At 44.2% G+C, this 27,656-nt stretch overlaps 1 protein-coding gene across 3 annotated transcripts in view; it reads left to right on the top strand.

The window, feature by feature from the left end:
- The first annotated feature begins 2,924 nt into the window (after positions 1–2,924).
- LOC139563447 (sorting nexin-9-like) overlaps positions 2,925–27,656 on the top strand; it is a 38,749-nt gene continuing 14,017 nt past the window's right edge. For 2 of the 3 annotated variants that reach the window (XM_071382126.1, XM_071382125.1), the window contains exons 1-9: positions 2,925–3,734; positions 4,890–4,976; positions 5,815–5,889; positions 15,525–15,611; positions 16,612–16,714; positions 22,512–22,653; positions 22,983–23,067; positions 24,004–24,129; positions 25,051–25,168. In XM_071382126.1, the coding sequence (XP_071238227.1) occupies positions 3,723–3,734; positions 4,890–4,976; positions 5,815–5,889; positions 15,525–15,611; positions 16,612–16,714; positions 22,512–22,653; positions 22,983–23,067; positions 24,004–24,129; positions 25,051–25,168 (835 nt within the window). In that variant the 5' untranslated portion in view covers positions 2,925–3,722. The remainder of the gene's footprint in view (positions 3,735–4,889; positions 4,977–5,814; positions 5,890–15,524; positions 15,612–16,611; positions 16,715–22,511; positions 22,654–22,982; positions 23,068–24,003; positions 24,130–25,050; positions 25,169–27,656) is intronic. The other variant, XM_071382124.1, reaches the window with a different exon arrangement.

Raw genomic sequence — 27,656 nt, 5'->3', positions numbered from 1 at the left:
TTTGTGCAGTGTGCTCAGGAGGACCACATTCTTGTTCCTCTTTGAGGAACTCTGGCCCATGGCCCATCAGGTATGAGGAACTCTGGCCCAGGGCCCGTCAGGTATGAGGAACTCTGGCCCAGGGCCCGTCAGGTATGAGGAACTCTGGCCCAGGGCCCGTCAGGTATGAGGAACTCTGGCCCAGGGCCCGTCAGGTATGAGGAACTCTGGCCCAGGGCCCGTCAGGTATGAGGAACTCTGGCCCAGGGCCCGTCAGGTATGGGGAACTCTGGCCCAGGGCCCGTCCGGTATGAGAAACTCTGGCCCAGGGCCCGTCAGGTATGAGGAACTCTGGCCCGTCAGGTATGGGGAACGGAACTCTGGCCCATGGCCCGTGAGGTATGGGAAACTCTGGCCCAGGGTCCGTCAGGTATGGGAAACTCTGGCCCAGGGCCCGTCAGGTATGGGGAACTCTGGCCCAGGGTCCGTCAGGTATGGGAAACTCTGGCCCAGGGCCCGTCAGGTATGGGGAACTCTGGCCCAGGGCCCGTCAGGTATGGGGAACTCTGGCCCAGGGTCCGTCAGGTATGAGGGACTCTGACTCAGGGTATGGGGAACTCTGATGCTTCAAAGCTAGAGCGGGAACAGGTGAGGTGATCTGGGAACAGAGTTAGTGTCACAACAAATAGAATTTAAATAATGATAGTAAATAATAGTGCTTTGAAGGCAGCAATATTTTGTAACGTTCAGATAGTAGATTCAAACATGCCTCTTTGACATGTAAAATAACAAGGAACCACATGCGGCTCTAGTCTATCTGTTACTGAACGTGGCCCTGTGGCTTTGTGACCGGCTTTGTTTTGGAGGCTCAGCACTCTCATACCACAGTTAGCAGTTACTGTATTATTAAACACTGACCCAGTAAGCATCGAGTACAACACCAGGTATTTAAAGTATTATGTGGATAATGCATTTTGAAACTGTTTAGAAGCATAGTTTAGACTGTTGAGTAGAAATACATGTTATAGCAGTCAGGACATGAAGGTTCATAGCTACATGACATAGCCACACGACCCTCCCCAAGGCAAAAACAGAAGTTGTAATAACCCTCTCCTCCTTTTGAAACCCCACACCTTAGTACAGTAATTATTGACTTGACCCTTATAACAAATCTACTTGTTATAATGGAACTTTTACAATATGAATGTACAGAGCCTTCGGGAAAAAATATTCTGACCCCTTGACTTCTTCCACATTTTGTTACGTTACAGCCTTATTCTAAAATGGATTTAAATATTTTTTTTTCTTCTCAGCAACCTACACACAATACCCCACATTGACAAAGTGAAAACAGGTGTATATAAGGTTCCACAGTTGACAGTTCATGTCAGAGCAAAAATCAAGCCATGAGGTCGAAAGAATTGTCTGTACTGCTCCGAGACAGGATTGTGTCGAGGCACAGATCTGGGGAATGATAACAAAAATGTATATATTAATATATTTTAATTTAAATGGTTTTGTGCAGACAACAGAACCCATCATATCACAACCTGGAGTACAAACAAACAGTTTGGCTACAAACCAGACAAGTTCAGGTTAATCCCCTGTTTCTGCCATTTATTTCAGTTTGTTTTTCTAGAGGAATGGAGGGAAAGGTAGAGAAGAGGAGAGGGGGGAGAAAGTGAGAAGAGAGAGGGGGAGGAGAGGAAAGGAGAACAAAGAAGAGGAAAGGAAAGAGAGGGGAGGAGAGAGGAGAGGGAGAACAGAGAAGAGAAACGGGAGGAGAAGGGGGAGAAAGGGAGAGGAGAACAGAGGAGAGAGGGGAGTTAATTATCTTTCTCTGGTGTGGTTGAGTGCATGTTAGCATTACCTGGTTCAAGTAGTACAGAAGTGGCGTAGGGGAGAGGAGATGGAGAGAGAGAAAAAGAGAGAGAATATTATTTAATTATCCACCACTTGAGGGCGCACTTCGCCCATTCATTCCTGCACAGACCGACAGGTTCAGCTGTTAACAACAGAGTCGCTTTGTTCGGAGGCGGTGCCCTTCACAGCCCTGTGGCATTGTAGCGCCGCCCATGACACCAGTTACAGTATCAAATACAGACCAGGACTGATTAGAACAGCCATCTCGGAAACACCCTTTAATTTGCGGTTCTTCTGTAAAACAGCATTTGACAGATTGATGCATAGAAAAAATCGACATAACACAGCCTATTAATAAGACATGAAGATTCATACATGCTTATAACAAGTAGGCCTAATAGACCTACTAGGACTAGCCTACCTGTTAGCCTGGCATACCTCTTGGCCTAGCCTACCTGCTTGTTAGCCTACCTGCTTGTTAGTCTACCTGTTGGCATAACCTACCTGCTTGTTAGCCTACCTGCTTGTTAGCCTACCTTTTGGCCTAACCTACCTGTTGGCCAAGTCTACCTGCTTGTTAGCCTAGCCTGTCTGTTAGCCTACCTGCTTGTTAGCCTACTAGCTTGTTAGCCTAGCCTGCCTGTTAGCCTTGTCTACCTGCTTGTTAGCCTACCTGTTGGCCTAGTCTACCTGCTTGTTAGCCTACCTGTTGGCCTAACCTACCTGCTTGTTAGCCTAGCCAATAGCCTACCTGTTGTCCTAACCTACCTGCTTGTTAGCCTAGCCAACAGCCTACCTGTTGACCTAACTTACCTGCTTGTTAGCCTAGCCAACAGCCTACCTGTTGACCTAACCTACCTGCTTGTTAGCCTAGCCAACAGCCTACCTGTTGGCCTAACCTACCTGCTTGTTAGCCTAGCCAACAGCCTACCTGTTGACCTAACCTACCTGCTTGTTAGCCTAGCCAACAGCCTACCTGTTGACCTAACCTACCTGCACGTTGGCCAAGTCTACCTGCTTGTTAGCCTAGCCTACCTGTTGGCTCAGACAGTGGCCGGATGGAGAATATCCACACATGGTCTTTAGTTCATACCATTAACGTTAGTTTATTGCATTTTAGAGGTCTCATCAGATTCCATGATTATTGCCTATAATGGCCTTATAATATTGACTATCACTCAGGCAATATGAATTCTCTCTCTAAACAGTGTCACAAAGAATTTGCAGTTGACAATTGCATCAATTAATTTAGGCTCATATGTCCCCTTTTGCTTGTTGACATAGTTTCCATCTCTTACTAAGAAGTTGAGAGTTCCTGATCTGTGAATGCTTGTTTTACTCGGTGTATTTACTCAGTCAAACCTATGACTGAGCAGCTGAAGGAAAATCAACAGAATTGTCTGTCCGACTGTTGCTACGTTCATGTGCTAGTCGAAAATAGAAAACGAGGGAATGTTTGACTTGTTAATAGGTTGAACGCGGCACGTGTATATGAACAACAGGTTAGAGAGTTGGACATTTCCGAGTTTCGTAGTTCCGACGAGGACTTGAACGCGGCACGTATCCACACCCCTGTTACTTGTTCTAATTTTCTGCTTGGAGGAAGTGGCCCCTTTCGCTCTTTACCGCGGGGATACAAAATAACTAACAAACTATTCTGTTGTGGGAAATTTAGGCAATTGTCGTCCCAGAAGATTGAGAAATCGTTTCTGCAGAATAGCACGTTGTAACAACATAGTTGTAAGAAGATACGCCAGAGTGGATCGTTTTGAGACGGAGTAGCCTAGCCTCGTCTGCTTTGTTTACACGGGGATTGTTTTGATGCGGGGTCTTTTCACGGTGACGTTTTTGCGTGGAAAACGACTATAAATCCTGCAACGATGGCAATGCAGGTAGGAGAGTTTCTTCAGCATGTCATGGTGCGCTTTATCGAATGGTAGACAACGCTAATATAGCTTTTTTTTTGTCATACAGAATATGCGCTATTGGGTTTTTTATTGAAGTGTAGTGTAGATTGCAGAGTAATACCTTTTATAACTAAAAGAGAACATGTTTATAAACTGAACCAATGTCATACAAGATATGGATTGATGCCATGTGCATAGACAGATTAAACAACACGTATGTATGTATGTATTTACGTGTTTATCTTTCAGTCTCTGCTGTGAACTGCTTTTTGTAGGTTGTAGGCAACTGTTTTAGAGAGGGAGGCAGCGTATGGGTGTTTGTGTTTGACACGACTCTCAGTGCCCTCAGGGATAACAACACTCAGACAGGATGTGTGTGTGTGTGTGTGTGTGTGTGTGTGTGTGTGTGTGTGTGTGTGTGTGTGTGTGTGTGTGTGTGTGTGTGTGTGTGTGTGTGTGTGTGTGTGTGTGTGTGTGTGTACACAGTACCATTCAGAGTGGTCCTGAGGTCATCACTGTGTCCTATGACTACGTCCTACAGTACCATTCAGAGTGGTCCTGAGGTCATCACTGTGTCCCATGACTATGTCCTACAGTACCATTCAGAGTGGTCCTGAGGTCATCACTGTGTCCTATGACTACGTCCTACAGTACCATTCAGAGTGGTCCTGAGGTCATCACTGTGTCCCATGACTACGTCCTACAGTACCATTCAGAGTGGTCCTGAGGTCATCACTGTGTCCTATGACTACGTCCTACAGTACCATTCAGAGTGGTCCTGAGGTCATCACTGTGTCCCATGACTACGTCCTACAGTACCATTCAGAGTGGTCCTGAGGTCATCACTGTGTCCCATGACTACGTCCTACAGTACCATTCAGAGTGGTCCTGAGGTCATCACTGTGTCCTATGACTACGTCCTACAGTACCATTCAGAGTGGTCCTGAGGTCATCACTGTGTCCTATGACTACGTCCTACAGTACCATTCAGAGTGGTCCTGAGGTCATCACTGTGTCCTATGACTACGTCCTACAGTACCATTCAGAGTGGTCCTGAGGTCATCACTGTGTCCCATGACTACGTCCTACAGTACCATTCAGAGGTCCTGAGGTCATCACTGTGTGTTTGCTCTGTTTCAGGCCCAGGTGATATATGACTTCAGTGCCGAACCAGGAAATAACGAGTTGACAGTCAGAGAAGGAGAGACTGTCACCGTCCTCAACCAGGTACACACAGGATCTGACTGGCTGGCCATAGTCACCTGAAGTACTACAGTGTTACATTTCAAGCTTTTCTGTCCAGGCTCTGATGAATAACTCTCATACCTCTTCACTCTCTTCCTCTCCCTCTCTCCCCCTTCTCTCTCTTCCTCTCCCTCTCTCTCCCCCTTCTCCCTCTTTCTCTCCCTCTCTCTCCCCCTTCTCTCCCCCTTCTCTCTCTTCCTCTCCCTCTCTCCTCTCTCTTTTTCTCCCTCTCTCTCCCTCTTCTCTCTCTCGCTCTTCCTCTCTCTCTCTCGCCCTTCCTCTCTTCCTCTCTCTCCCCCTTCTCTCTCTACCTCTCCCTCTCTCTCCCTCTTCTCTCTCTCGCTCTTCCTCTCTCTCTCTCACCCTTCCTCTCTCTCTCTCTCTCTCTCTCTCTCTCTCTCTCTCTCTCTCTCTCTCTCTCTCTCTCTCTCTCTCTCTCTCTCTCTCTCTCTCTCTCTCTCCCTCCCTCCTCTCTCTTCCTCTCCCTCTCTCCCCCTTCTCTCTCTCTCTCTTCCTCTCTCTCCCCCTTCTCTCTCTTCCTCTCTCTCCCCCTTCTCTCTCGTCCTGTCCCTCTCTCTCCCCCTTCTCTCTCTTCCTCTTCCTCTCTCTCCCCCTTCTCTCTCTCTTCCTCTCCCTCTCTCTTCTCTCCCTCTCTCTCCCCCTTCTCTCTCTTCCTCTTCCTCTCCCTCTCTCTCTCTCTATTCCTCTCTCCCTCTTCTCTCTCTCTCCCTCTTCTCTCTCTTCCTCTCCCTCTCTCTCCCCCTTCTCTCGCTCGCTCGCTCTCTCTCTTCCTCTCCCTCTCCCTCCTCTCTCTTTGTAGAATGTTGGTGGAGGATGGATAGAGGCTCAGAACTCCAGAGGACAAAGTGGCCTGGTGCCGGAAGACTACTTACAGGTGAGTGTGTGTCTGTGTTCATTACGGATTACACACCATAACAGAATAATTCACTATGTATCTGTAAATCAAATCAAATGTTATTTGTCCCATGCGCCGAATACAACATGTGTAGACCTTACAGTGAAATGCTTACTTACGAGCCCTTAACCAACAATGCAGTTTAAAAAAAAAGCAACACAAAATAAGAATAAGAAATAAAAGTAACAAATAATTCAAGAGAAGCAGTTAAATAACAATAGCGAGGCTATATATAGGGGTCAGTGTGAAGGGGCTCCGGTTAGTCGAGGTAATTAAGGTAATATGTACATGTAGGTAGAGTTATTAAAGTGACTATGCATAGATAATAACAGAGAGTAGTAGCAGTGTAAAAGAGGGGGGTGGGTGGGGGGGGGCAATGCAAATAGTCTGGGTAGTCATTTGATTAGATGTTCAGGAGTCTTATGGCTTGGGGGTAGAAGCTGTTTAGAAGATTCTTGGCGCCCCGGTACTGCTTGCAATGCGGTAGCAGAGAGAACAGTCTATGACTAGGGTGACTGGGGTCTTTGACAATTTTTAGGGCCTTCCTCTGACACCGCCTGGTGTAGAGGTCCTGGATGGCAGGCAGCTTAGTCCCAGTGATGTAATGGGTCCTACGTACTACCCTCTGTAGTGCCTTGTGGTCGGAGGCCGAGCAGTTGCCACACCAGGCAGTGATGCAACCAGTCAGGATGCTATCGATGGTGCAGCTGTAGAACCTTTTGAGGATCTGAGGACCTATGCCAAATATTTTCAGTCTCCTGAGGGGGAATAGGTTTTGTCGTGCCCTCTTCACAACTGTTTTGGTGTGCTTGGACCATGTTAGTTTGTTGGTGATGTGGACACCAAGGAACTTGAAGCTCTCAACCTGCTCCACTACAGCCCGTTCAATGAGAATGGGGGTGTGCTTGGTCCTCCTTTTCCTGCAGTCCCCAATCATCTCCTTTGTCTTGATCACGTTCAGGGAGAAGTTGTTGTCCTGGCATCACACGGCCAGGTCTCTGACCTCCTCCCTATAGGCTGTCTCGTCGTTGTCTGTGATCAGGCCTACCACTATTGTGTCATCGGCAAACTTAATGATGGTGTTGGAGTCGTGACAGTCATGAGTGAACAGGGAGTACAGCATTCTCACATAGGTTTTCCTTTTGTCCAGGTGGGAAAGGGCAGTGTGGAGTGCAATAGAGATTGCATCATCTGTGGATCTGTTAGGGCAGTATGCAAATTGGAGTGGGTCTAGGGTTTCTGGGATAATGGTGTTGATGTGAGCGATGACCAGCCTTTCAAAGCACTTCATGGCTACAGACGTGAGTGCTACAGGTTGGTAGTCATTTCTGCAGGTTACCTTAGTGTTCTTGGGCACAGGGACTATGGTGGTCTGCTTGAAACATGTTGGTATTACAGACTCAGACAGGGAGAGGTTGAAAATGTCAGTGAAGACACTTGCCAGTTGGTCAATGCATGCTCAGAGTACACGTCCTGGTTATCTGTCTAGCCCTGCGGACTTGTGAATGTTTACCTGTTTTAAGGTCTTACTCACATCGGCTACAGAGAGCGTGATCACACAGTTGTCCAGGACAGCTGATGCTCTCATGCATGCTTCAGTGTTACTTGCCTCGAAGCAAGCATAGAAGTAATTTAGCTCGTCTGGTAGGCTCGTGTCATTGGGCAGCTCTCGGCTGTGCTTCCTTTTGTAGTCTGTAATAGCTTGCAAGCCCTGCCACATCCGACGAGCGGAGCCGGTGTAGTACGATTCAATCTTAGTCCGGTATTGATGCTTTTCCTGTTTGATGGTTCGTCGGAGGGCATAGCAGGATTTCTTATAAGCTTCCAGGTTAGAGTCCCGCTCCTTGAAAGCGGCAGCTCTACCTTTTAGCTCAATGCTGATGTTGCCTGTAATCCATGGCTTCTGGTTGGGGTATTTACGTACAGTCACTGTGGGGACGATGTCATTGATGCACTTATTGATAAAGCCAGTGACTGATGTGGTGTACTCCTCAATGCCATTGGAGGAATCTCGTAACATATTCCAGTCTGTGCAAGCAAACTAGTCCTGTAGCTTAGCTTCTGCTTCATCTGACCACTTTTTTATTGACCAGGTCACTGGTGCTTCCTGCTTGAATTTTTGCTTGTAAACAGGAAGGACGATAGACAGAATTATGGTCAGATTTGCCAAATGGGGACTGAGGGAGAGCTTTGTACGTGTCTCTGTGTGGAGTAAAGGTGGTCTAGATTTTTTTTTCTTCTGTGGTTGCACATTTTAACATACTGGTGGAAATGTACTAAAACGAATTTAAGTTTCGCTGCATTAAGGTCCCCGGACAGGTTTGTGTTAAATTCCATATACGTTCGAGTCCATTAAAGAAGTGCACTGAAATTCCAATTCTCTTCAATGCTTTTTAATTAGGAACATTTGGATTTGGAATCTGCTTTTCTTTCTGAATTGACTGGACTGAATTTACCCGGGTCAGAAGTTTACATTCACTCAATTAGTATTTGGTAGCATTGCCTTTAAATTGTTTAACTTGGGTCAAACATTTTGGGTAGCCTTCCACAAGCTTCCCACAATGAGTTGGGTGAATTTTGGCCCATTCCTCCTGACAGAGCTGGTGTAACCGAGTCAGGTTTATAGGCCTTCTTGCTCGCACATGCTTTTTCAGTTCTGCCCACACATTTTCTATAGGATTGAGGTCAGGGCTTTGTGATGGCCACTCCAATACCTTGACTTTGTTGTCCTGAAGCCATTTTGCCACAACTTTGGAAGTATGCTTGGGGTCATTGTCCATTTGGAAGACGCATTTGTGACCAAGCTTTAACTTCCAGACTGATGTCTTGAGATGTTGCTTCAATATATCCACATCATTTTCCTGCCTCATGATGCCATCTATTTTGTGAAGTGCACCAGTATCTCCTGCAGCAAAGCACCCCCACAACATGATGCTGCCGACCCCGTGCTTCACGGTTGGGATGGTGTTCTTCGGCTTGCAAGCATCCCCCTTTTTCCTCCAAACATAACGATGGTCATTATGGCCAACAGTTCTATTTTTGTTTCATCAGACCAGGGGACATTTCTCCAAAAAGTCAGATCTTTGTCCCCATGTGCGGTTGCAAACCGTAGTCTGGCTTTTTTATGGCGGTTTTGGAGCAGTGGCTTCTTCCTTGCTGAGCGGCCTTTCAGGTTAGGTAGGACTCGTTTTACTATGGATATATATACTTTTGTACCTGTTTCCTCCAGCATCTTCACAAGGTCCTTTGCTGTTGTTCTGGGATTGATTTGCACTTTTCGCACCAAAGGACATTCATCTCTAGGAGACCGAACGCATCTCCTTCCTGAGCGGTATGACGGCTGCGTGGTCCCATGGTGTTTATACTTGTGTACTATTGTTTGTACAGATGATCGTGGAACCTTCAGGCATTTGGAAATTGCTTCCAAGCATGAACCAGACTTGTGGAGGTCTACAAATTTTTTTGGAGGTCTTGGCTGATTTCTTTTGATTTTCCCATGATGTCAAGGAGAAAGGCACTGAGTTCGAAGGTAGGCCTTGAAATACATCCACAGGTACACCTCCAATTGACTCAAATTATGTCAATTAGCCTATCAGAAGCTTCTAAAGCCATGACATAATTTTCTGGAATTTTCCAAGCTGTTTAAAGGCACAGTCAACTTAGTGTGTGTAAACTTCTGACCCACTGGAATTGTGATACAGTGAATTCTAAGTGAAATAATCTGTCTGTTAACAATGTTGGGAAAAATTATTTGTCATGCACAAAGTAGAAAAACGATAGTTTGTTAACAAGAAATTTGTGGAGTGGTAGAAAAATTAGTTTTTGTTACTCCAACCTAAGTGTATGTAAACTTCTGACTTCAACTGTAGGCTGTCTGTGGTGCCAGGGCATGTATAGCTTTGCTTTAGCTAATGGATGAATGTTTACTGGTAGGCCTATTTGGTCACCATTTAAAACCATACTTCAGCCATTAAGAGGTGAAAAATAAATCATACACTCACAGAAAGCTGTGACACTTCTCTCTGTATCTACAACTACAGTATTTTGATAATTTAGCAACGGTCATATGCTTGTGCTTCTCAGAATGCATCACTCCCTCCTCTGTACACACAGTGGGGAGTGGCTCGCTAACATAGCAACAGACAGCGAAACATGGACAGGCAAACACCTAGTTAAATGTTTATGTTCCCAGCTCCAACAGTCCATTAGTACCTAGTTAAATGCTTATGTTCCTAGCTCCAACAGTGCATTAGTACCTAGCTAAATGCTTATGTTCCTAGCTCCAACAGTGCATTAGTACCTAGTTAAATGCTTATGTTCCTAGCTCCAACAGTCCATTAGTACCTAGCTAAATGCTTATGTTCCTAGCTCCAACAGTCCATTAGTACCTAGCTAAATGCTTATGTTCCTAGCTCCAACAGTCCATTAGTACCTAGCTAAATGTTTATGTTCCTAGCTCCAACAGTGCATTAGTACCTAGTTAAATGTTTATGTTCCTAGCTCCAACAGTGCATTAGTACCTAGCTAAATGCTTATGTTCCTAGCTCCAACAGTGCATTAGTACCTAGCTAAATGCTTATGTTCCTAGCTCCAACAGTGCATTAGTACCTAGCTAAATGCTTATGTTCCTAGCTCCAACAGTGCATTAGTACCTAGTTAAATGTTTATGTTCCTAGCTCCAACAGTGCATTAGTACCTAGCTAAATGCTTATGTTCCTAGCTCCAACAGTCCATTAGTACCTAGCTAAATGCTTATGTTCCTAGCTCCAACAGTGCATTAGTACCTAGTTAAATGTTTATGTTCCTAGCTCCAACAGTGCATTAGTACCTAGTTAAATGCTTATGTTCCTAGCTCCAACAGTCCATTAGTACCTAGCTAAATGCTTATGTTCCTAGCTCCAACAGTCCATTAGTACCTAGCTAAATGCTTATGTTCCTAGCTCCAACAGTGCATTAGTACCTAGCTAAATGTTTATGTTCCTAGCTCCAACAGTCCATTAGTACCTAGCTAAATGCTTATGTTCCTAGCTCCAACAGTGCATTAGTACCTAGCTAAATGCTTATGTTCCTAGCTCCAACAGTGCATTAGTACCTAGCTAAATGCTTATGTTCCTAGCTCCAACATTGCATTAGTACCTAGTTAAATGTTTATGTTCCTAGCTCCAACAGTGCATTAGTACCTAGCTAAATGCTTATGTTCCTAGCTCCAACAGTCCATTAGTACCTAGCTAAATGCTTATGTTCCTAGCTCCAACAGTGCATTAGTACCTAGTTAAATGTTTATGTTCCTAGCTCCAACAGTGCATTTGTACCTAGTTAAATGCTTATGTTCCTAGCTCCAACAGTCCATTAGTACCTAGCTAAATGCTTATGTTCCTAGCTCCAACAGTCCATTAGTACCTAGTTAAATGCTTATGTTCCTAGCTCCAACAGTGCATTAGTACCTAGCTAAATGCTTATGTTCCTAGCTCCAACAGTGCATTAGTACCTAGCTAAATGCTTATGTTCCTAGCTCCAACAGTGCATTAGTACCTAGCTAAATGTTTATGTTCCTAGCTCCAACAGTCCATTAGTACCTAGCTAAATGCTTATGTTCCTAGCTCCAACAGTGCATTAGTACCTAGTTAAATGTTTATGTTCCTAGCTCCAACATTGCATTAGTACCTAGTTAAATGTTTATGTTCCTAGCTCCAACAGTGCATTAGTACCTAGCTAAATGCTTATGTTCCTAGCTCCAACAGTCCATTAGTACCTAGCTAAATGCTTATGTTCCTAGCTCCAACAGTGCATTAGTACCTAGTTAAATGTTTATGTTCCTAGCTCCAACAGTGCATTTGTACCTAGTTAAATGCTTATGTTCCTAGCTCCAACAGTCCATTAGTACCTAGCTAAATGCTTATGTTCCTAGCTCCAACAGTCCATTAGTACCTAGTTAAATGCTTATGTTCCTAGCTCCAACAGTGCATTAGTACCTAGCTAAATGCTTATGTTCCTAGCTCCAACAGTGCATTAGTACCTAGCTAAATGCTTATGTTCCTAGCTCCAACAGTGCATTAGTACCTAGCTAAATGTTTATGTTCCTAGCTCCAACAGTCCATTAGTACCTAGCTAAATGCTTATGTTCCTAGCTCCAACAGTGCATTAGTACCTAGCTAAATGCTTATGTTCCTAGCTCCAACAGTCCATTAGTACCTAGTTAAATGTTTATGTTCCTAGCTCCAACAGTGCATTAGTACCTAGCTAAATGCTTATGTTCCTAGCTCCAACAGTGCATTAGTACCTAGCTAAATGTTTATGTTGCTAGCTCCAACAGTCCATTAGTACCTAGCTAAATGCTTATGTTCCTAGCTCCAACAGTCCATTAGTACCTAGCTAAATTATTATCAGACCTACCAACATGCACACATTTTGCGTACCAGCTACACAATGCTCTGTCCATGTACGCAGGTACGAGATCTGAGTTAAAAGTACGCAAAAATGAAAGAGGCCTGATTTTATTTTATTTTATTAAAACGTTTTAATAAAAAATAAATCCACTGAGTAAATCTAACATCCCGATTCTCGAGCTGCAACTTATTTTAAAACCAAATCATAATACAGATCCCACCATACAAAACAGAACACAGGTATTAACAAGAAAATACTAAAACATACAAAAAATATCAATGAAATAATAAAAAATAAAAAAATTATAGTGCAATTTTAATCACCCTGAAAAAATCGTGTTATAATGATTCAGGAAAATTTTATTGTTATTGTTTTTCACTAGGGTTAATGTTTTAATAAGATAGTTAAATTTAATAAAAAAATATGTGTAATTTTGGTATAACATTTTGGAATTTTTGTTTGTGTATAAAGTATTTGGCAACAAGAATTAAAAAAAAAATTTAAATGGTCTTGTTATCATTGCAATAGTAACATATTATATCCTTCATGTCAAAAACATGGGTAGTGTTCATAATGGTAAATAAGTATTTTGATAGTTGATAGTTTCTCAGATTCTCACCTTCTTTTTCACAGAAAACACAGATATCATCAATAGCCACAAATTTGGAAAACATAGAATTACATGGATATATCTTATGTAAAACGTTAAAGTGCACTTCCTTAACTTTGTTTGGTATACAATTTTGTAAGGCCTTAACCATGCATTTTTCCAGACAATGTCAGGAATAAGCGTGTTCCAGAAATGTTGGTTTCACATTTAGAAACATTCAGCATTAATCCTGATGCAATAGAAAATGCAGTCATAGCATTAAGGACGACCTGGTCTTTGTCTCTCAACAAAAGAGTAGTATCATCAGCCAGTTGGGAAATGTTGATGTATTTGTTAAAAATGGTTAAGCCATAAACATTTGCATTATTCAGAATATCTAGAGAGAGAATGAAAAAAATGAATAAAAATGGCTAAATTGGACATCCCTGTCGTGCACTTCTGTTGATACTGAATCTTTTGGAGGTATTACGGTTTAGTAACACAAAACTATTTATATCTTTGTAGAACATGTGAATGAATTTGATGAAATTTTCACTGAATCCAAAAAGTTTAAGTGACCTAAAGAGAAATTCGTGTTCAATTGTGTCAAAGGCTTTACAGAAGTCCAAAAATAAGACAACCGCATCTGAGTCAATTGCATCTGAATAATCTATAAGGTCCAAGACTAAACGAATGTTAGAGCTTATGTGACGGCCCTTTCATAAATCCTGTTTGAGTCTCATTTATAATGGCATCTATTCCTTTCTTTAATCTTTTGGCATAAACCAGAGCAAACAATTTGTAATCAATATTTAATAAAGTAATTGGTCTCCAATAGACATGTACGGAGTTTGTGTCAACGGACATGGAGATGAATACATCATTATTGGACGTAGCTACCCCCCCGTGTCTGCCCCTCCTCCTGTTTGTTGTGATGCTGAGTTGGCCGACTGTCAGCAGTACGTCAACACATGGACAAATCCCTTTTTGACTCTGTGTGTTGTGGAAAGGTAAACACTTAATTGTTTCAAGCTAACGTTAGCGAACATAAGATGGACATTCAGTGGGCTCTAAAGTCCCAGCAGTTCATTTGCTAGTGAAAGAAATTAAATGCAAATACGAAAAATAACTGGTTGCATTTGTGCGAGTGTGATATACATTTAGATCTGCGTCCCGTTAGTTGTATTTTCCACGTAACATTACGAGGATCACGCAACCTGATAGACTGTAATTGTAATTATGATCCACGTCACAAAAAGCATTACAAAAGTATAATCAAAAATAAATATAAACATCTTGGCATTAAATGGAGTTGGGAGTTTAGAAGACTGTGTGATGAAGACTGTGTGATGAAGAATAAATGAGTGTCCGGTATTAGCTATAGAGGCAATGCTTCTAAAATGCCTTTACACTAGATTTGCGAGTTGAATCTCCAATTTGCCGCACTCGTCTTGTACTCTAAAAAGTTGGCAGGTCTGGATTATGTTCCTAGCTCCAACAGTACATTAATAACTAGCCAAATGCTTGTGTTTCTAGCTCCAACAGTACAGTAATACCTAACAATACACGCAAATCCAAAACATTAAAAGAAAGTAATTAAGAAATATTGGAACAAGCAATATCAGAGTCTGGGACAGTATATGGACAGTATGTGACTAGAAAAGGTGTGTACAGCAGTAGTTATATAGGATGGGACTGGACTACAATACAGTATATACATATGAAGTGACTAAAACAGTATGTAAATATTATTAAAGTGACCAGGTAGCCTGGCGGATAGGAGCGTTGGGCCAGTAACCGAAAGGTTGCTGGATCGAATCCCAGAGCTGACAAGGTGAAACTGTCGTTCTGCCCCTGAGCAAGGCAGTTAACCCACTGTTCCCCGGGCGCCGATGACGTGGATGTCGATTGAGGCAACCCCCCACAACTCTCTGATTCAGAGGGGTTGGGTTTAAATGCGGAAGACATATTTCAGTTGAATGCATTCAGTTATACAACTGACTAGGTATCCCCCTTTCCCTTTCTCGGTGTTCCATGACTATGTACATAGAGCAGCAGTCTCTAAGGTGCAGGGTAGAGTACCGGGTGGTAGCCGGCTAGTAACAGTAACTAAGTTCAGGGCAGGGTTCTGGGCGGAGGCCGGCTAGTGGTGACTATTTAACAGTCTGATAGCCTGGAGATAGAAACTGTTTATCAGTCTACTGGAACGTTGTGTAGCAAAATCACTGAAAATCAACAACTTATACAAAATGCTTCAGTAAGAAGAAGGCGGTTTATCGTTCCAGCTCGTGTGTGTGTGTGTGTGCGGCATTCCTCAGTCATACAGGAGAGGTGTAGAGGAGTCTTTGTGAGACCCCATCACACCGCCCTTGTTTTTGACAAACGTGACATCACCGGGGAGCCACACTGTAACGACACAGTTGAACTCTGGAAAATATTTGAAGACCCCAAAGTACCACGACAAAATTAACTAGACTAAATGTCGCTAACAGTGTGACGCTAAAGCAACGCTGTGTCTTTGCAAAGAATGTTTACTGTGATCCCTGTCGTACAAACAGTAATGCTTTCATCCTGCAGACATAGACAGATAAAGTGAAAATGTGGATGATTATTACAACCCCCCCCCCACTTCTCTCAGGTTGGTGCGGTGTCGTCCAGAACACCAGAGACAGCTACCTATCCGGATGCCTACAGCCCAGAGTCCAGCAACAGCACAAACACTCAAGTACACACTACTTCATTACTATTTGTTTGTTTACTTGTTTACTGTTTGTTTACTGTTTGTTATAGGGCTTGAGAGAGAAAGAGAGGGATTCTGTCTCTAAATGAAGGAAAGCTTTGACTATGTACAGACTCAGTGACCATAGCCTTGCTATTGAGAAAGGCTGCCGTAGGCAGGCTATGTGCACACTGCCAACACAATGATTTGGAAACTGAGCTGCAATTCCTGCCAAATGTATGACCATATTAGAGACACATATTTTCCTCAGAATACACAGATCCACAAAGAATTCGAAAACAAATATGATTTCAATAAACTCCCATATCTATTGGGTGAAATACCATAGTGTGCCATCACAGCAGCAAGATGTGTGACCTGTTGCCACAAGAAAAGGGCAACCAGTGAAGAACAAACACCATTGTAAATTCAACCCATATTTATGTTTATTTATTTTCCCTTTTGTACTTTAACTATTTGCACATCATTACAACACATATTATGTAGACATAATATGACATTTGAAATGTATTTATTATTTTGGAACTTTTGTGAGTGTAATGTTTACTGTAAAAAATTGTATTGTTATTTTCACTTTTGTTTTTTTATCTATTTCACTTGCTTTGGCAATGTTTCCCATGCCAATAAAGCCCCTTAAATTGAAATAGAGAGAGATATGTTTATAGTCAGGCAGGAAGGGGAAATGGTCATTACCATGGCGTTGGAGCTTCTCTTTGTAGGCCCAAGGCCAGTTCTGTACCCGCTTGAACCATTAAAAGTGCATTAAGCAGGACAGCATGCACCACAAACACACTTTAGCCATTAAGACTGCCTTGGATAGAGCCACGCCAAAACATCATCACCATTAAGCCTGCCTTGGTTAGAGCCACGCCACTTCAAAACATCAAGCCACTTAGCTTTTAAAACAGAGCAGGCTGAAGCAGGCTTTTTAAAGGAGCTCTGTGAAACATTTCCCAGAGTTCACTGCTGCTGTTGTTGTTTGCAGGTTGCTAACGGTGACAACCCTTGGTCTGGGGGAGGAGCTGACACCAACGACACAGCCGGGGGATGGGACACCCAGGGACACGCACAGACTCGACAGAATGCAGGTGATACGCACAGACTCGACAGAATGCAGGTGATACGCACAGACTCGACAGAATGCAGGTGACACGCACAGACTCGACAGAATGCAGGTGATACGCACAGACTCGACAGAATGCAGGTGACACGCACAGACTCGACAGAATGCAGGTGACGCGCACAGACTCGACAGAATGCAGGTGATACGCACAGACTCGACAGAATGCAGGTGACACGCACAGACTCGACAGAATGCAGGTGATACGCACAGACTCGACAGAATGCAGGTGATACGCACAGACTCGACAGAATGCAGGTGACACGCACAGACTCGACAGAATGCAGGTGACACGCACAGACTCGACAGAATGCAGGTGACACGCACAGACTCGACAGAATGCAGGTGATACGCACAGACTCGACAGAATGCAGGTGACACGCACAGACTCGACAGAATGCAGGTGACACGCACAGACTCGACAGAATGCAGGTGACACACACAGACTCGACAGAATGCAGGTGATACGCACAGACTCGACAGAATGCAGGTGACACGCACAGACTCGACAGAATGCAGGTGACACGCACAGACTCGACAGAATGCAGGTGATACGCACAGACTCGACAGAATGCAGGTGATACGCACAGACTCGACAGAATGCAGGTGATACGCACAGACTCGACAGAATGCAGGTGACACACACAGACTCGACAGAATGCAGGTGATACGCACAGACTCGACAGAATGCAGGTGACACGCACAGACTCGACAGAATGCAGGTGACACGCACAGACTCGACAGAATGCAGGTGATACGCACAGACTCGACAGAATGCAGGTGATACGCACAGACTCGAAAGAATGCAGGTGATACGCACAGACTCGACAGAATGCAGGTGACACGCACAGACTCGACAGAATGCAGGTGACACGCACAGACTCGACAGAATGCAGGTGATACGCACAGACTCGACAGAATGCAGGTGACACGCACAGACTCGACAGAATGCAGGTGATACGCACAGACTCGACAGAATGCAGGTGATACGCACAGACTCGACAGAATGCAGGTGATACGCACAGACTCGACAGAATGCAGGTGACACGCACAGACTCGACAGAATGCAGGTGATACGCACAGACTCGACAGAATGCAGGTGATACGCACAGACTCGACAGAATGCAGGTGACACGCACAGACTCGACAGAATGCAGGTGATACGCACAGACTCGACAGAATGCAGGTGACACGCACAGACTCGACAGAATGCAGGTGATACGCACAGACTCGACAGAATGCAGGTGATACGCACAGACTCGACAGAATGCAGGTGATACGCACAGACTCGACAGAATGCAGGTGACACGCACAGACTCGACAGAATGCAGGTGACACGCACAGACTCGACAGAATGCAGGTGACACGCACAGACTCGACAGAATGCAGGTGATACGCACAGACTCGACAGAATGCAGGTGATACGCACAGACTCGACAGAATGCAGGTGATACGCACAGACTCGACAGAATGCAGGTGATACGCACAGACTCGACAGAATGCAGGTGACACGCACAGACTCGACAGAATGCAGGTGATACGCACAGACTCGACAGAATGCAGGTGATACGCACAGACTCGACAGAATGCAGGTGACACGCACAGACTCGACAGAATGCAGGTGATACGCACAGACTCGACAGAATGCAGGTGATACGCACAGACTCGACAGAATGCAGGTGATACGCACAGACTCGACAGAATGCAGGTGACACGCACAGACTCGACAGAATGCAGGTGATACGCACAGACTCGACAGAATGCAGGTGATACGCACAGACTCGACAGAATGCAGGTGACACGCACAGACTCGACAGAATGCAGGTGATACGCACAGACTCGACAGAATGCAGGTGACACGCACAGACTCGACAGAATGCAGGTGATACGCACAGACTCGACAGAATGCAGGTGATACGCACAGACTCGACAGAATGCAGGTGATACGCACAGACTCGACAGAATGCAGGTGATACGCACAGACTCGACAGAATGCAGGTGACACGCACAGACTCGACAGAATGCAGGTGATACGCACAGACTCGACAGAATGCAGGTGACACGCACAGACTCGACAGAATGCAGGTGATACGCACAGACTCGACAGAATGCAGGTGATACGCACAGACTCGACAGAATGCAGGTGATACGCACAGACTCGACAGAATGCAGGTGACACGCACAGACTCGACAGAATGCAGGTGATACGCACAGACTCGACAGAATGCAGGTGACACGCACAGACTCGACAGAATGCAGGTGATACGCACAGACTCGACAGAATGCAGGTGATACGCACAGACTCGACAGAATGCAGGTGATACGCACAGACTCGACAGAATGCAGGTGATACGCACAGACTCGACAGAATGCAGGTGATACGCACAGACTCGACAGAATGCAGGTGATACGCACAGACTCGACAGAATGCAGGTGATACGCACAGACTCGACAGAATGCAGGTGATACGCACAGACTCGACAGAATGCAGGTGATACGCACAGACTCGACAGAATGCAGGTGATACGCACAGACTCGACAGAATGCAGGTGATACGCACAGACTCGACAGAATGCAGGTGATACGCACAGACTCGACAGAATGCAGGTGATACGCACAGACTCGACAGAATGCAGGTGATACGCACAGACTCGACAGAATGCAGGTGATACGCACAGACTCGACAGAATGCAGGTGATACGCACAGACTCGACAGAATGCAGGTGACACGCACAGACTCGACAGAATGCAGGTGATACGCACAGACTCGACAGAATGCAGGTGATACGCACAGACTCGACAGAATGCAGGTGATACGCACAGACTCGACAGAATGCAGGTGACACGCACAGACTCGACAGAATGCAGGTGATACGCACAGACTCGACAGAATGCAGGTGACACGCACAGACTCGACAGAATGCAGGTGATACGCACAGACTCGACAGAATGCAGGTGACACGCACAGACTCGACAGAATGCAGGTGATACGCACAGACTCGACAGAATGCAGGTGACACGCACAGACTCGACAGAATGCAGGTGATACGCACAGACTCGACAGAATGCAGGTGATACGCACAGACTCGACAGAATGCAGGTGACACGCACAGACTCGACAGAATGCAGGTGATACGCACAGACTCGACAGAATGCAGGTGACACGCACAGACTCGACAGAATGCAGGTGACACGCACAGACTCGACAGAATGCAGGTGACACGCACAGACTCGACAGAATGCAGGTGATACGCACAGACTCGACAGAATGCAGGTGATACGCACAGACTCGACAGAATGCAGGTGATACGCACAGACTCGACAGAATGCAGGTGATACGCACAGACTCGACAGAATGCAGGTGATACGCACAGACTCGACAGAATGCAGGTGATACGCACAGACTCGACAGAATGCAGGTGATACGCACAGACTCGACAGAATGCAGGTGATACGCACAGACTCGACAGAATGCAGGTGATACGCACAGACTCGACAGAATGCAGGTGACACGCACAGACTCGACAGAATGCAGGTGACACGCACAGACTCGACAGAATGCAGGTGATACGCACAGACTCGACAGAATGCAGGTGATACGCACAGACTCGACAGAATGCAGGTGACACGCACAGACTCGACAGAATGCAGGTGATACGCACAGACTCGACAGAATGCAGGTGATACGCACAGACTCGACAGAATGCAGGTGATACGCACAGACTCGACAGAATGCAGGTGACACGCACAGACTCGACAGAATGCAGGTGACACGCACAGACTCGACAGAATGCAGGTGACACGCACAGACTCGACAGAATGCAGGTGACACGCACAGACTCGACAGAATGCAGGTGACACGCACAGACTCGACAGAATGCAGGTGACACGCACAGACTCGACAGAATGCAGGTGACACGCACAGACTCGACAGAATGCAGGTGATACGCACAGACTCGACAGAATGCAGGTGACACGCACAGACTCGACAGAATGCAGGTGATACGCACAGACTCGACAGAATGCAGGTGATACGCACAGACTCGACAGAATGCAGGTGATACGCACAGACTCGACAGAATGCAGGTGACACGCACAGACTCGACAGAATGCAGGTGACACGCACAGACTCGACAGAATGCAGGTGATACGCACAGACTCGACAGAATGCAGGTGACACGCACACTCTCGACAGAATGCAGGTGACACGCACACTCTCGACAGAATGCAGGTGACACGCACAGACTCGACAGAATGCAGGTGACACGCACAGACTCGACAGAATGCAGGTGATACGCACAGACTCGACAGAATGCAGGTGATACGCACAGACTCGACAGAATGCAGGTGATACGCACAGACTCGACAGAATGCAGGTGACACGCACAGACTCGACAGAATGCAGGTGATACGCACAGACTCGACAGAATGCAGGTGACACGCACACTCTCTACAGAATGCAGGTGACACGCACACTCTCGACAGAATGCAGGTGACACGCACAGACTCGACAGAATGCAGGTGATACGCACAGACTCGACAGAATGCAGGTGATACGCACAGACTCGACAGAATGCAGGTGATACGCACAGACTCGACAGAATGCAGGTGACACGCACAGACTCGACAGAATGCAGGTGACACGCACAGACTCGACAGAATGCAGGTGATACGCACAGACTCGACAGAATGCAGGTGATACGCACAGACTCGACAGAATGCAGGTGATACGCACAGACTCGACAGAATGCAGGTGACACGCACAGACTCGACAGAATGCAGGTGACACGCACAGACTCGACAGAATGCAGGTGACACGCACAGACTCGACAGAATGCAGGTGACACGCACAGACTCGACAGAATGCAGGTGACACGCACAGACTCGACAGAATGCAGGTGATACGCACAGACTCGACAGAATGCAGGTGATACGCACAGACTCGACAGAATGCAGGTGATACGCACAGACTCGACAGAATGCAGGTGATACGCACAGACTCGACAGAATGCAGGTGATACGCACAGACTCGACAGAATGCAGGTGATACGCACAGACTCGACAGAATGCAGGTGATACGCACAGACTCGACAGAATGCAGGTGATACGCACAGACTCGACAGAATGCAGGTGATACGCACAGACTCGACAGAATGCAGGTGATACGCACAGACTCGACAGAATGCAGGTGATACGCACAGACTCGACAGAATGCAGGTGATACGCACAGACTCGACAGAATGCAGGTGACACGCACAGACTCGACAGAATGCAGGTGATACGCACAGACTCGACAGAATGCAGGTGATACGCACAGACTCGACAGAATGCAGGTGACACGCACACTCTCGACAGAATGCAGGTGACACACACAGACTCGACAGAATGCAGGTGACACACACAGACTCGACAGAATGCAGGTGACACACACAGACTCGACAGAATGCAGGTGATACGCACAGACTCGACAGAATGCAGGTGACACGCACAGACTCGACAGAATGCAGGTGATACGCACAGACTCGACAGAATGCAGGTGACACGCACAGACTCGACAGAATGCAGGTGACACGCACAGACTCGACAGAATGCAGGTGATACGCACAGACTCGACAGAATGCAGGTGATACGCACAGACTCGACAGAATGCAGGTGATACGCACAGACACACAAGATGTTTGTAAATGTTGTTGTATTTGTAATGTTGCATTTATTTGTATTTTTTTTATTATAATGTCCTTGTTTGTGCGTTTGTGCGTGTGAAGGTGATGATGACGATGATGGTGAGTGGGATGAAGAGTGGGATGATGCCAGATCAACAGGGGGTTATGGAGAAACTACAGGGGAGGAGGAAGGAGAGGCGACAGGCCGCAACACACACACACACATGAAGATATCCCTCAACAAGTAAGACACACAAACACACTGATTTATTTTTAAATGTTGTTGCATTTCACTAGGGTTGCAAAATTCTGGTAACTTTTCAAAAAATAGTGTGCAAAGCTGTCATCAAGGCAAAGGGTGGCTACTTTGTTAAACAAATCAAAATATATTTCATATTTGAGATTCTTCACTTTTTTTGGTTACTACATGATTCCATATGTGTTATTTCATAGTTTTGATGTCTTCACTATTATTCTACAATGTAGAAAATAGTAAAAATAAAGAAAAACCCTTGAAAGAGTAGGTGTGTCCAAACTTTTGACTGGTACTGTAAGTCCGTATTCTTCCACTAGGTTTGCGTTCTCTAAGATCCCCAACCCAGAGGTGTACCTGCTGGCTAAACTACCACCCAAAGGCAAAGACAGACTGGCCATCTATGTGAGTCATCATCGATCTGTTCTACACATTTACATTACATTAACTTCACAGTACATTACATTAACATGACTGTACAGTACATTATATTACTTTACAGTACAGTAACTTTACAGTACATTACATTAACATTACATTACATTAACTCTACAGTACATTACATTAACATTACTTTACAGTACATTACATTAACTCTACAGTACATTACATTAACATTACTTTACATTACATTACCGTAACTCTACAGTACATTACAGTAACATTACTTTACAGTACATGTACATTACATTAACATTACTTTACATTACATTACCTTAACTCTACAGTACATTACAGTAACAGTAACATTACGTTACAGTACATTAACATTACTTTACAGTACATTAACATTACTTTACAGTACATTACATTAACATTACTGCACAGTGCATTACCTTAACTCTACAGTACATTACAGTAACATTACTTTACAGTACATTAACATTACTTTACAGTACATTACAGTGACATTACTTTACAGTACATTTACATAACTTTACAGTACATTCCATTAGTATTACATTAACATTACTTTACAGTAATTACATTACATTAACAGTACATCACATTAACATTACTTTACATTACTTTTACATTAATCTGCATTACTTTACATTACTTTTACACGGCATTGCATTTACATTACATTGTATTACATTCACATTACATTTAGATAACATTGCTTTACATTACTCTACATTTACATACCAGTACATTATAATAAATTACATTTCAATTACTTTTACATTGCATTACTTTAAATTACATTAACAAGGCATTATATTTACATTACATTAACAAGGCATTACATTTACATTAACATTACATTTACGGGTGGGGAAAAACTCTGCTACTGTAGATGGTAATAGCAATGTAGTAATTGTTTCTCTGTGTGTGTAGATGGGAGATGTGGGGCCAGTGTGGCTGTATCCCCAGTCTCCTCTTGACTGTGTCGTGGCTGATCCTAAAAAAGGCTCTAAGCTGTACGGGCTGAAGAGTTACATAGAGTACCAGGTCACACCCAATGTGAGTATCACACACACACACACACACAAGTGCTGAGCGATTAGTGCTTTTTGAGGTCGTTTCAGTTCGGTGAAAAAAAGAAGAAAAAAATCTGTTTTTGATTTGTATTTTTAAAAAAAAGTATGCTTAAGCTTTTTAATAGAAATTACATTTTAATAGAAATTCCAAATGTTTAGAACATTCAATTGTCTTATTAAGTTGTTTTTATTTGAGGACTTTTTATTATTTAATTATTTTTTGTCATCATCTCTGCTCAGGCAGTAGCAGCCAACTATCTAACCTCAATTAACAAGTCATCCTATTTAGCTAGGCTAGTAACTAGCTAGCTGGCTATCTAGTAGCTACCTAATATGTAATAGTAACTAGCTAGCTAGTATCTACCTAATATGCTGCAGAGCTGTCTGACGATAAAACTAATTTAGTTGTTCTTCAAAGTCGATAGGGCATACTTTCAAGAGACGGCTAATTACCAATTACTACAAATATTAATCGGGTACAGCTACCTCACGAACTGTCTATATCCCTATTGTCGTTGTGTTTTGTACATTCCTCTCTCATATGTCTTTCTGGGGCCGGAAGAGCAGGACAGGCGCAATGGATTATAGGCATTGTAGTTAATTACCACGTTTTCTGCCCTGAACTAAGTTTAATATTTTCTGTTGAAAACTACAACTTCCAGCGGCCCACAGTTTGTTCTTGATCGGATTTCTCTACGGCGTGTAGAGCTCACAAAAAATACTAACTAAATGGAATTCAAGTAATTGAACTGACGTCGATCAATTTAGTTGTTTAATAAGCAAAAACATAATAAGTTGATCGCTCAGCACACACACACACACACACACACACACACACACACACACACACACACACACACACACACACACACTTCTCTGACTCTTCTTTTGGTGTTTTCTGCAGACGACCAACAGACCTGTCAATCACAGGTATAAGCATTTTGATTGGCTGTATGAGCGCCTGTTGGAGAAGTTTGGTTCCGCCATCCCCATCCCCTCACTGCCTGACAAACAAGTCACAGGTCAGTGGCTTCCATGGCAACCGTCGCCTCAGTTTTTCCTGAATAGGTCTTGTGGTCTGAAAAAACGTGGCTTTAGAAAATATGTATTGAGCTGTCTGTAAGACATCCTTCAAGCATAAATAGTTCTGTATTGGAGCCTGTTCACAATGGCCATCTAGTGAGGTCATAAATATTTCTGTATTGGAGCTTGTTCACAATGGCCATCTAGTGAGGTCATAAATAGTTCTGTATTGGAGCCTGTTCACAATGGCCATCTAGTCAGGTCATAAATAGTTCTGTATTGGAGCCTGTTCACAATGGCCATCTAGTGAGGTCATAAATAGTTCTGTGTTGGAGCCTGTTCACAATGGCCATCTAGTCAGGTCATAAATAGTTCTGTATTGGAGCCTGTTCACAATGGCCATCTAGTGAGGTCATAAATAGTTCTGTGTTGGAGCCTGTTCACAATGGCCATCTAGTCAGGTCACAAATAGTTCTGTATTGGAGCCTGTTCACAATGGCCATCTAGTGAGGTCATAAATAGTTCTGTATTGGAATCTGTTCACAATGGCCATCTAGTGAGGTCATAAATAGTTCTGTATTGGAGCCTGTTCACAATGGCCATCTAGTGAGGTCATAAATAGTTCTGTATTGGAGCCTGTTCACAATGGCCATCTAGTCAGGTCATAAATAGTTCTGTATTGGAGCCTGTTCACAATGGCCATCTAGTGAGGTCATAAATAGTTCTGTTTTGGAGCCTGTTCACAATGGCCATCTAGTGAGGTCATAAATAGTTCTGTATTGGAGCCGGTTCACAATGGCCATCTAGTGAGGTCATAAATAGTTCTGTAATGGAGCCTGTTCACAATGGCCATCTAGTGAGGTCATAAATAGTTCTGTATTGGAGCCTGTTCACAATGGCCATCTAGTGAGATCATAAATAGTTCTGTATTGGAGCCTGTTCACAATGGCCATCTAGTGAGGTCATAAATAGTTCTGTAATGGAGCCTGTTCACAATGGCCATCTAGTGAGGTCATAAATAGTTCTGTATTGGAGCCTGTTCACAATGGCCATCTAGTGAGGTCATAAATAGTTCTGTATTGGAGCTTGTTCACAATGGCCATCAAGTGAGGTCATAAATAGTTCTGTAATGGAGCCTGTTCACAATGGCCATCTAGTCAGGTCATAAATAGTTCTGTATTGGAGCCTGTTCACAATGGCCATCTAGTGAGGTCATAAATAGTTCTGTATTGGAGCCTGTTCACAATGGCCATCAAGTGAGGTCATAAATAGTTCTGTATTGGAGCCGGTTCACAATGGCCATCAAGTGAGGTCATAAATAGTTCTGTATTGGAGCCTGTTCACAATGGCCATCTAGTGAGATCATAAATAGTTCTGTATTGGAGCCTGTTCACAATGGCCATCTAGTGAGGTCATAAATAGTTCTGTATTGGAGCCTGTTCACAATGGCCATCTAGTGAGGTCATAAATAGTTCTGTATTGGAGCCTGTTCACAATGGCCATCTAGTGAGATCATAAATAGTTCTGTATTGGAGCCTGTTCACAATGGCCATCTAGTGAGATCATAAATAGTTCTGTATTGGAGCCTGTTCACAATGGCCATCTAGTGAGGTCATAAATAGTTCTGTATTGGAGCCTGTTCACAATGGCCATCTAGTGAGGTCATAAATAGTTCTGTAATGGAGCCTGTTCACAATGGCCATCTAGTGAGGTCATAAATAGTTCTGTATTGGAGCCTGTTCACAATGGCCATCTAGTGAGATCATAAATAGTTCTGTATTGGAGCCTGTTCACAATGGCCATCTAGTGAGGTCATAAATAGTTCTGTAATGGAGCCTGTTCACAATGGCCATCTAGTGAGGTCATAAATAGTTCTGTATTGGAGCCTGTTCACAATGGCCATCTAGTGAGGTCATAAATAGTTCTGTATTGGAGCTTGTTCACAATGGCCATCAAGTGAGGTCATAAATAGTTCTGTATTGGAGCCTGTTCACAATGGCCATCTAGTGAGGTCATAAATAGTTCTGTATTGGAGCCTGTTCACAATGGCCATCAAGTGAGGTCATAAATAGTTCTGTATTGGAGCCGGTTCACAATGGCCATCAAGTGAGCTCTAACTGTGTTATTGATTCCCCTGACAGCCCATACACACAACATGTATTCAAGTCACGTTGGATAAAAGTGTCTGCTAAATGGCATTTATTATTATTATTAAAGGTTTAAGTATAAAAGTTTAGTATAAAAGAGGTTTTGTAATTTACTGGTTCAGAATGTCACTATGGTACGTCTATTAAAATGTGGATGAATTAGGAGATGAGATTAATCCAATTATCTGTTTTATTTTTTACACAAAGACCGAGGAGGAGAATATGATGGTGGATGTTGTTGGCTTGTAAGGCCGGTAGGGTTGTAGTGATTTAGTAGGGACACAACACATTTCAGGGTGCATGAAGGATCAAGTAGTGCTGCCGGGTGAATAAAGTGGAA

This window comes from Salvelinus alpinus, chromosome 34, assembly GCF_045679555.1.
Source record: "Salvelinus alpinus chromosome 34, SLU_Salpinus.1, whole genome shotgun sequence".
NCBI lineage: Eukaryota > Metazoa > Chordata > Actinopteri > Salmoniformes > Salmonidae > Salvelinus > Salvelinus alpinus.
This window is presented reverse-complemented; position numbering and strand designations above follow the sequence as displayed.